The sequence below is a fragment of the Aythya ferina genome (genome assembly GCF_964211825.1).
Source record: "Aythya ferina genome assembly, chromosome: 8".
NCBI lineage: Eukaryota > Metazoa > Chordata > Aves > Anseriformes > Anatidae > Aythya > Aythya ferina.
In genome coordinates, this window is record NC_140304.1 from 26,712,293 (window position 1) to 26,723,977 (window position 11,685).

The 11,685-nt window shown below is 40.7% G+C and overlaps 1 protein-coding gene across 13 annotated transcripts in view; it reads right to left on the bottom strand.

Annotated features, from left to right (window-relative positions):
* LOC311440270 (uncharacterized protein) overlaps nt 1-11,201 on the bottom strand; it is a 145,118-nt gene extending 133,917 nt beyond the window's left edge. For 5 of the 13 annotated variants that reach the window (XR_014695294.1, XM_084526938.1, XM_084526933.1 and 2 more), the window contains exons 1-2: nt 10,508-10,678; nt 9,852-9,969 (exon numbers count right to left, since the gene is read on the bottom strand). Coding sequence is in view for 6 of the 13 variants with exons in the window: in XM_084526938.1 (XP_084383064.1) it covers nt 9,852-9,969; nt 10,508-10,540 (151 nt within the window). In the remaining 7 variants the exon portion in view is untranslated. Of the gene's footprint in view, nt 1-1,393; nt 1,454-9,430; nt 9,517-9,851; nt 10,049-10,427; nt 10,975-11,013 lie in introns of those variants that run through there. The other 8 variants (XR_014695297.1, XR_014695298.1, XR_014695299.1 and 5 more) reach the window with 8 other exon arrangements.
* Nucleotides 11,202-11,685: the final 484 nt, after the last annotated feature.

Genomic DNA, 11,685 nt, shown 5'->3' on the forward strand with positions numbered 1-11,685 from the left:
CCGTCATGAGAAAACCAGGAATCAACTCTCCTCTTGTATAACAGCTCAGTCATGAGGCTCCACATCCCAGCAAGCACCACCTCCGGCACACCAGGTTATCAGATATTCTTTGCATGTTCCTAGTGAAATCTTGGTTCCACTGCTTGGCAAACACCCATCAGCTTTGACAGGGTCAGGATTTTATCCTGTATGCTTTGCACATTGCCTAGAATATGACAGTGACCCACACTGCTCCAGAGTTTGAATAGTTCCTATTAATATATGAATGTATATTTGCCATGTTTACACTCTAAAAGATGTGCTAGGAGATCTTACAACACCGTAAAGCTGATAAATATAAATACCAGCTTTACTTATTTATATAAATAAGAGCAGACAGCTTGAATTTAATGAGAAGCTTACAGATAACTCAGCTGAAAAGCCTTTAGTAAGGCTTCCTTTGGCTTCAGAAGTTTTACTGCTCCAAAAGAAGGTTCAGACAGCACAACAGCAGCAAACCAAAGCCAGTGCCATCCTGCTGCTGCTGCTGCCTGGCAGAGGGCTCAACCATCGAAAACGGTGTAAATTGAACAGGAAAACTAATGTTTGCTCTGTCAGCTGCACCTGCCTGTCAAGTCATGCTGCCCATTAGAGGTTATTTTCCAAAATCTCTTAACCTAATAAACTTAATAGACACGATGATATTTATGCTCCTGTGAAATACTGCAGCCTGTCAGTGCTGGAATACTTGACTACCAAATCTACCAGTTAGCTCTCATCTCCAGAGGATTTTAGCTCATGACAGAAGTGAATTGGAAAAGCAGATGGTTTTACAATGGTTTTTGGAGAGAAATAGATCCCGTACCAGAGCACAGGGTTTGAAAATAGCATTTCCCCCCGCTTCTCCCCATTACATAAGAATTAAGTGTCTCCATTAAGTGTTTACAAACCACATTATCCAACAGGCACAGAGCAATAGGTTTAAATAAACAAAACCAAGGGTTTGTGCAATTTGGTATCAGTGTACACACACATATAAAACAGGTTTGTTTTAGTCTATTACACGAAATAACTGCCTCAGATGCTGTTATGGGCACTCATCTCTGACATGGGACATTTAATTCCCCATCAGAATCAATTAACTCATGGTTGAGACTACAACTGCAGGGAATACTAATTAATAACTATTAATTAGTCAATTAAAGGTTGGGACAGCCTGTCAGCCTCTGTCTCAGGTGAGTGTTATACAATACAAGGCTCACTGGAACAACCAGTTTGAAACTAAGCACATTTTCCTTTTGAGGAAAGTAATTAATCTGCTGCTTGTAATTCCACTCAGTTTCTTCATTAAAAGCAGCATTCCTTCCCCCTCGCTGCAGACTGCCTAGCAGACAACCCTCCTCGCTGTGTTCACCTGCATCACAACACCGAGATGCACCACTCTGGTCACAGTCCTTCACGTCGCCACTGGGTCCTGCAACGAGGGGAACAACCACAGCTTAGCCAGGCAGTGCAGCTCGGCATGGGGCCGTAATGCTGCTGCGTGCTGGAAGCCTGGTGCCGTGCTGCCACGAGGGTATTGCTGTGTGGGGAGATGCTGGTTTGTGCTTTTGTCAGCTCAGAAGGGGAATCTGCTTCCCCTCCACAAACCATCTGACAGCTCGAGCATCCCAGCTGCAAAAGAGGAGGTCAGAAAGCTCCAAACATGAGGTGAGGCCACCAGCCTTTGACATAACCTCCTAAAATACAGAAAGCTGGAGGGAGGATTTCTGCACGGCCTGGCTCGCTGAGCTGCTGCACACCTGTGGAGTGACGAGAAGGGTTCTACGAAAGGATATTAAAAGAGCTTGTCAGCATCTCAGCATAAAGGAAAGGAGCACAAAGAAAACTACGGTTTACAAATAAATTCAGGGAGAGAAAAAAGAAAATAACCGCAACCCAAGTACATTCTCCACATTTTTCCTGTATGAGATTTTATTAAAGGCAGCTCTGAAAATGATCACTATGAAATGTAGTTGGAAAATGAGTGCAATCTTCACATTCTGCTCCTGCAGAAAAAGTGTGTACATTTTGTAAAGAAGTTAAAGAATAGAAACTAATGAGTTCTACTGATTCTTTAACAGGACATTTTCCAAATAAATTCACTGGAGAAAGCCACGCCGAGAGCAGGCAAAGGGGCTGAAACCCCTGGCCCTGTATCAATCCATGTAAATACACATTGCACCACTGCACAGTTATGCAATTACAGTATAGAAAGAAAAGCACATACCAAATACACTCCAACTACTGCAGCACTTATGAAATCTTCCTCCTTTATAAAAGAATTTGTGTTGCTCCTGCCAAGGAAAATGAGTAAGTAAAAGGCAACCTCTATTCTATTTCCTGCTGTGTAAAGGAGACACCTAAAGATAGTTTTTGCTGTGTATTATTTGCCTGCCCTATGTTATTAACAATACAAAAAGAGGATGGCCAAGCCACATGTGCTACATCATTCCCTAGAGCTTTCCCATGAACTTCCTCCATGATCCCGATCAGCTCTGGTATTTAAGTGAAGAGCAAACATTCCTGGTCTGTCCTTACTCTGTTTTGGGACCTTCCATCAAAACCATGTCAGAGGTTTCTTCCCAGAAGCACACAGTCTCCAGCTGCACACCCTGATAGCTTCAAAATGCTCTCTCTCCATTTAGTCTAACCAAAAATCAAACCTCAAACTTCCCCCAAGCTGCTAACAGATTTGAGAAGTTGAAACATGTATAAGAATGGCACTCACCAAACTGGGAGATCTGCAGTTACTGATCGGGGAGAAATGTGTCATGGTTATTTAGATACAAAATAGCTACGACTGCTCAAGATTTCCAGAAGTAATAACAGTCTTTATTTAAAGCAGAGAGGCAAAAGAACAAAGGGAAGAGGAAATTAAAGTAAATCTTGCACCACTGAGCTGGCACAGACCACTAGATCAATGCCAGCACACAGCTCCGCCGTACGGGAGCTCTGCATTCTGATCACTAGCAGTCTGCATGGAAATGCAGTGCTAAAGGAAGAACAAAGAACAAAGAGAAAGCAAATACAAATGCATATGCACAAACATTCAATTGGGGTTTATTCATAAAAAGAATTTCATTCCTTGCTTCCTCCTCTGAAACAACACGATGGCTCTTTCTGCACTTGCAATAAAGCATATTTCAATGATCCACAATTACATATTTGCATACGTGCAGTGTGGATGCTGTATCCACCTTTACTTTCAACCAGTAGAAATTAATTTTATTAGTTCAAAGGCATCGTACTTTGCTCTAAACACACATCCCAGGGAAATGACTTCTAATAGTAAGCTTTTCTCTTGTCAGTATCACAGCGTGCACAAGTGCCTGGGCTGGGGTAAAGGGGTAGTACTGGTTTTTGTGCAATTTCAGCAGTACTGAAGGATTCCTACCTCCATTATCATTAACGGCTGGGCTTTCTGATATTCCCTAGTGCCAGCAAGTCTTTCTTGATCACTCCACCGAAGGCCACAGAGCTTGATTGCTGGACAAGTTGTTAGCTTTCAATAGTCTCTCTCTAACAGCAATATTTTTTAAATGATTAAGATTAGGGAGCAGGTTTTTAAAGGTTTTCCAGCACCAAGAAGAGCAGATAAGCATCTGGAGGCACTTTTCGATGCATCAGGGAATCCAGTTTCCTTTGTTCCTAGACATTGTTTTATATTTCATAGATACAAAAATGTTATTTACAGGCAGGAATGAACTGGACTAGTGCAAAACCAGCAGCAATACAGTTCATCCACCCCAAAACACTGACCCTCAGGCCAAATCATACCCTTCCACATAGCCAAAAGCCCTGCAGACTATTGGTAAAGCACATTCCAGGCCCACACGGTGCCTGTGCTCTGCTCCAGCTCAGCCACCCCAGGCAACGCAGCTCTGGGAAAACAGTGCTGGGACTCTGTGCACAGGCTCCCAACCATGCAGGGGTTTTTATTCCATGTCTACTCACAGAAACACTTTTGCAACACAATTCTTCCTTGCTACATGGGCATGGTGCGTGCCATGCACAGCTTCAGCCCCTAACATGGAGGCAATCTGTTCTGATCCCTTTGGCACAGCAATGATGCAAGGACCTGCTGCGGGCACAGCTGGATACCTCTGGACAGCACAGGGAAGTCTCCTTCCACGGGGCTGGAAAAAAACATTTACTGAGGAGTCAAAGCTGTCCGTTCACTGATTAAAGCTAACCCAAATAATCAGACACATTTTGTTCTCTAATCATCAAGCTACTGTCCAGATTATCTTTGACAAGTGAAAAGAAAAGATTGAATTTACTTCTAATTTACTTCTTTAATAACTGACTGTGTGATGCCCCATTTGTTATATATTTCTGCCTCACACTGTTCAAAGAGCAAATACAAGTTTTAATATTGTTTATGTTACTATCATTTGAAAATTAATAGCTTTTCATATATCTTTTGACTTCCTAGTGGCTAAAAGGAAAAAAAAATCTTAAATATATTCAAGGCTAAATGTCATTTAAACTGCCTCTGATATACATGTATTACAGTAAATTACCATAAACATGCTACCCAGTGATGGAGACAAATGCCCAAAGAGAAAACCCGTGTAAACAAGACAACTAAAACTGTCTTATACATATTTAAGGGATCCATAAATGAGAGCTAGTCATAAACTTGACAAAGGTAATAGAAGATATATGTTAAACTTCATTGCTATAAAATTCAGGTTAAAAAGGTGATATAAATATTTTAGTCTTTTATCTAAGACTATCTTTAAAGATTTAGTTTCTCTTCATCTGCTTTGGGGGTGGTTGGAAGAGGAGTGGGGGGTTGTAGGGAAAAAGAGAAAAAAAAAAAAAAGAAAAAGAAAAGCCTTTTTTAAACCTTTCCACCTTCTGTTAGTTATTTTGAGTTCTGTTTCTTTCCTACCATGTTTCTTAGAGAGCTTGTTAAATGTTGCTGCACTACACACAAGTCTACACACATACACCCACAGAGTTACTGGATGATAGCTGCTAGTCCTCCGAAGAAAGGGCTTTCAAAATCATGCATCAATTTCCCATTACTTAGAAATCCACATTTGTGACAATTGACACGCACAGACCAGTTCTGTGATGGTGGGGCGATTTTCTTCTCAGCCCAGCAGGCTCAGGGCTGTCTTCCCTTCTGTTCAAAGTCCCAAGCAATCGGCTGTAACCAGCCCTGATTTCACGGCAGCCCTGGTCGGGGCAATCTGCAGAAGCAGCAGCACCCACAGCTCCCCTGCAGTCCCTGATCCCTGCTGTTCTTCCAGTCTCAGCAACTCAAATCAAGAACAAGCCTACAAAGGAGAACAGGATCTCTCCTTACATCACAGACACTGCAGCTTGAGACATGCGTACGGCGTGCCCTCCTCCCCACTGCCTTCAGCCATGCTGCTGCTCAGGGAGCAGCTCCTACTTCCTGAGCACAAATGCTAGATGATCAACAACATTTCTGTTGCCAAAAGTCTTATCATGATCTTGAAGTACTCGGTACTTCTAAATTCCTAGGTTTTGCATGGGAATCTCACCACATTCAATTTCTAGTTCCCAGGGCTGCAAAGGAAAGGGTCTTGAAAAATGTCCAGAATTATTTTTTTTAAATTAAAAGAAAGAGGAAAAGAAATAGAAGTGATTTCTGTGGGATTTAATTTCAACCTCAAAAGCCATGGCATGGCTCCTAATGTCGGCATACCGGCCAGCACTGGACACAAACACAACCTCCATTGCAGGCTCAAATATCCAACACCCTGATTCAGAAACACAGCTGCCACTGTTTTACACCAGCACCTGCCCCAGCACAACTTAATGAGAAATATTTCTCCCTATATAAACAAACATATCCCACTGAGGTGCGGAACTTCCATGCGCAACATGGAGATAAGTGTTAATGCCCATTACATGTACACTTATTTGAACATCATGTAGCTGTTAGTTTTTGTTTTAGTCTCCTGTCATAACCTCTAAATTTCAAAGACTATATATAAAGATATAGTACACATATATAAAATGGAAAAAAGTAAAAAGTTTTACGATTTCCATAAAATATATCTTTATCCTCCATGGTCCTTACTTCCCATGTGAACAGCCTATTCAGGTTCTGTGGAACACCACTATATACATTTTCCTACTGTGGAACAGTCCCATACATATCAGTTAGTAAAAGGAATTTGAGGTTGATTTATTGCATCTAAAAGTTTGGGATGTGTCTTTATATTCTACTCATTCCTACAAGCAAAATTCCCTGGAACAGCCACGAGAGCACGTTGATATTTAGGGCCCAGCTCTTTTGCTCCATCTCTCAGCAATCTCCTCATCAAGTCAGTTCAATTTTCACGTGTTTCCCCTCTCAGCCCCAACAGGCACTCCTGGTAATTGCCCAGCTCTGAAAGCCAAGCAAGGTCTTTTCTGGCTTGTGTTATTAGTAGCGGTAGATTTTGTGAAATCAGAGGTTAGTTAATAAGCCATCAGGACAGTCTGAACTGTCACGGCAGTCCTGGCAGAAGTAACAACACAGATTTAGCTGACATCTATAGGGTAAAAAGATAAAATAAAGAAACTGTCATTCATAAGCAATTGCTTTTGAATCAGGAACAACAGGAAAAGACACCAACATTCAAAAATATCCTGACATTTTGCCAATAGAGTTTAAATTTCTAGTGTTGTTTATTTCAGATCCTATACTTCAGGGGAGGAGGGGATTTTTTTTTCACTTTTTTTCCTGTTCTGAACTTTTCTTATTTAATTTGAGCAAAGATGGGCCGGAACCAAAGCCTGTGATCCAAGTATTCCCACACTTTCTGCTCTTCAAAATCAAAATCTATACATTGTGCCTGTGATCCATCTCTCACCTTAAAGACTGTCTTGTTTCTCTTATTCCCTCTCTGAGCCTGCTTGCCAGTCTGTTTATTTTCTCTTCATCAACTTTTTTGGGAAGAGGCCATTTCATTTTCCATCAAGTCTTTTTTCTCTTCCATCGATTCTTATTCTGTATTTCTCCCTTTTGCCCTCACACAGCACTACACACATTTTCCTCTCCATTAAGTTAACTCACAATTCATCAAGATTGTGCACTCCGGAGCCAAACAGATATGGAGCTGTTTTAGAAGAAAAGGCAGAGATTGCTCCAGCTCACTAATAAAGGGTATCAATCTTGCTCCCTTTTAAATGAAACATGTTGTAAGCTTCTCTTAGTCACACTAATGAAAGTATTTTGCCAAGTTTATCCCTAGCATGAGTCCCAGACCAAAAAGTGAGGAAGGACGGGGTACAGCATTGAGAATAATGGAGCTATATTTTTAGTTAATGGCTACTACATATTAGAAGTAGTAAGAACCTTTTCAGGGCTAGGAATAGGATAATAATGAGCACTTTGTACTTGGAACAGAAGGCCAGGACCCTCCCTCTAAGTGGCATACATAATGGCTCTGCAATGTTTTCATGAGGTCAGTGTAGAAGTCAACTCTTACCTGACTATACTATGAGAGTCTTGGAGGGGTGGGGCAGGAATTCTGATCCATAATTAAAAGGGTTTTATACATTCAAAGCCAGGAGAACAGCACATAGCTAGCTCAGACATTCTTCTTCAGAATTTCTCTCGCATTCCACCGAAGTAACCACTATTGATATTTATCACAAAATAAATGCCTAATGGGACAGTTCTCTGTTTGCACAGCAACTCCAGAACTGCACCTCCCTCTAATAACCACACACGCTCCTGGCATACAAGGAGGAATAGAGCCTCTATGAACTGCTTCAGGAGGCGAGGAGTTTACTTCCAAGGATGGGCAGGCCGCTCACTACAAAGCATCTACATGCAGAGAAGCAAGAAGCTCTGCTTTCTTTGCGGTTATATTCTAGTTCGAGGATTTCAAGGAGTGATTTACTGAGTAAATAGCAAGGTTACCAAACACTCACACTACAGATTTTAAGCTTCACAAAAAAAAAAAAAAATACAATGAAAACAAAGACTGTTTGACTGTTTCTCATTACAGAAACCAGTGAAATCTACAACACGTAGCAGAGCTGGAGTGCCAAAGATGTGCGTGTACACCTGATATTAGGAGTTGGGAGGCATAAATATTAATGAACAAACTATGGGGTGGAATGACAAGATGATGGGCAAGATGGAAAAGACAACAGAGCAAGTGAACAGCATCGGTAGGTCCATGGTGTTATCACAGATCCATGGACCTTGTCCTATCTGCATCAGGGTTTCCACCTGCAACTGACCCTGTCTCCTTCCTTGTGCCTCAGCAGGTGCTCACATACCTGAGAGCTCTGGAATGGGTCTCCTCCGCCCTGCTGCACAGAACTTACTAGATGCAATGCACAATAGTACAAGCAGCCAAATAATGTTTGTCCCTATGTCTTACACATCTACTACAAGGAATCAGTTTGAATTCAACTGAAACAGTTTATTCAATCCACGTTTTTAAGAGGGGAGGGAAAAAAAAAAAAAAAAAAAACTTTTTGGCTTTACTGATAGGTTTCATTAAATTCTGCTGTTTTTGCAAAATTGGAGGACAAAAAAAAATCAGTTCAATTTTTAAAGTATCCTTCCAAAATAAGGTTACAGAATTATTTTAGAAATTGTTAAAATGCCACAATATTTTGGCATTTCTGAAGAAGTCTCATCTATTATTTATCAGAATATTTTGTTTTGACGTTATTGAAATTTCTCCTCTCATGTCACTTTTTCTTTTATAGAAGGTATTTTCCAATTTTCAGATATTTTCTTATCTTCCCAAAGATCCATTTTTAATTTAATTTATTAGTTAATTAGGCAAATGGGAAAAGTCAGCCTAGTTTTGTTCAGCTCAGGACATTTCCAAGAGCATGGTCTAACATTCTCATTTTAATACACTGCACATCTTATGGCCAGATGCTACATTAAAAAAAAAAAAAAAAAGTTAAATAATAAAGTGATAAAGTCTAATTCCATCCTGTAATCCTAATTTAATATGAGCTGTGTGCGCACAGCTGAGGATGACATTTTTAAAGTCACTTCACTTTTCTGCTAACATCACTTTAGGGATTTAAAATCCATTCCCCCCACAGTCAAATTCTACTTTTCTAGTTTCTACTTTATCTCCTCCCTGCACCAGCACTGAGCGAACAGAGTCTAACGCCAAGAGCACAGCCCACGACTCACTCTGCAGTCTCTGTATATTCCTTTCCTTACAGTTCTTAAAGCAGGGACCACAGGAGAGCTTTTTCTCCTTTCCAGCTCTAGAAGTTACTCAGCAGGGACCTGCTGAAGGCAGTGTGAATCCTTTGCTTCTTCCTGCAGGACAGCACACCTCCCTGGTCTTCCGTATCCACCCAGCATTCAGTGCCAGAGTGGCAGATGTGTTATTGGAATTGAGCAAGGTGCGACCACCTCAGCCTTACCTGGTGTCTCTCCCCATCTCCAGCTTACCTTCCACATCATTACAGTAGTCCCATTTGCTGCTCTTAATTCCTTATTCTCCCTTATTCCCCTGAGAAACCTCATCAGCTTTCATCCTGAAATAATATGACATATCATCACCAGCTATCACAGATGACAATTTCTCTGTCTCTCCTGGGGAGCATATTTTATACCTGCTTCCTCTTCTGCAGCTCATCAACACAACAGACCTTTAACAACTGAAAACAAAGATTGTTTGCTTGAGTCTTTACACTATACCTTGCCCAAAAATAAATAAATAAATAAATAAATAAATAAATAAATAAATAAATAGCAGGAAGGCAGAAGAAGCCAAGTAATCATCAGAAGACAGGATCTCAACACCCACAGACTCACAACTATCAAAAAGATCAACGCAAATTGATAGGACAATGTAAATAGTGATTCTTACTTTGATGAGCACAAAACATGATCTGTGATGATGACATAAGTTGCTGCTTCGGTTGTTTTTTAATGATAAGTGAACTCCTTGGTTGTCTTCTCTCTTCTGATAGTTTTGAAAGGAGAGACTGTACAATGGCAGGGAGCAATTGAATTGTAAAGACAGAGGCACAGATGGATAACAACTCTCTGTCATTTGTTCCTGAAACTTCCTAAATGAAATTCACATCAAAATGTGAAAATCTGCAAAGCATCATTAATTTCAAGGGATTAGAGCAAGATTTTAAGCAGGAACTATGAAATAGTTTCTGTGTGTACTCTTCTGATGTCTTTCCTATTTCATCTAATTAACAATAAAACAGATGTCCCGTGACAAAATCAGCTTTTTCATCCAATAACACTCTGACAATCTAAAAATGCCAATCCCTTCACATATGTAAGTTAAATGTCACTGGAGACAGTTGATGCAATTTAGAGATAAGAGCAAAGTGAATATTAGCATTGGGTAACTAGCTACAGGAGTGCACAATCCTACTGCCTGTCCTCCAAATTTAGAGATCTCCAGTGCGGTGACTTTTGGACTAACCTTGTTTGCACTTCTTAACATCACAGATTTCCTTTACCTGACTGCGTAAGCACAGTAAAACTCATAGCACTGATGTGTACTTCCAGGGCATGGCCCAAAAACTCCAGCTCCATGAATATTCACTCTCAGTTACTCACTGACAGTTTGTACCTCCTGCTAATTTACCACCTGCCCACCTCTGGATGCTGTGAAGGTAGCTCACATGCAGGCTGGCATTGCAGGCAGGCTGTTCCTGGGGAGGGAACCCTCTGTTGGCTTACATCGCTGTTATGTGGTGGCAGGAAGCACCCATAGAGGAAGGTGGTCAAGGCTATTTCAGATGGAGCTTCTCCTTTAGGTGCTTCTCTGCAGAACTGCCCTGCATTAGGCAGATTTGCTCACAGAAGTTAAGTTCTTGTTAGAACATTTTTCTCCCTTACACTTAAAAGGCCAATATTTAAACGGTGACAAAGGCCAACATGTGGCACCTCTTTGCCTCTTACTAACTTCACTGTCTCTACTGATGTTGCAATCAGTTAAGACACAAATGCAGAACTTCTGTTGATGAATCCACGTAATGCAACAGGGGGGAAAAAAAGCCACTCACCTTGACTTTTCCAAACTTAAATCAAGTAATCTTCAGAGCATTACGAATGCCCATAAAACTCGCTATGCTCTCCTCACTCTCATTTGATACAGGTGTCACAGTCAATCCCTGCAACAATCCATTCTGCCCTCAAGCAAAACACTCATCTCTCTGAAAATTTGCACCACATGGCCCTAAGTTCCTTCTTGCTGTCACACACACCCTTCTTTAATTCTTCCTTAATTGTTTACATGTGTCAAGTCACCCCCTATTTCAGCTGACCCTATTTTAGAAATCTTCACAACCTTCAGTTTAAGAATGTCTCTTCCTCTTATCCCCGTTATGTCCCCTCAAAGAAAATGGAGTTATTTTTGACATTCAAAAGATACCCTTCAGAACAATGCAATTATTCTGGAGATACTACATCTCTTTATGAAATGTGATATACAGTACTCAGAGCGACTCCAGAGAAGTTAATCATAGTTGCAATCATGTGTCTTTTCCAATTCACACAGCTGTGTGATTGACAGAAACTCCCAAAGCAGAATTCAATTAAGCATAATTTTGATTCTCATAAGACAAGCCTGCCTTTGTTGTAACACTAAAATCAGTTCTGAAACACAGATAAAACAGATATTAAATAATGTAATCTGCAGCTGCTCATACAGAATAAATGCCACCAATAATAATGCT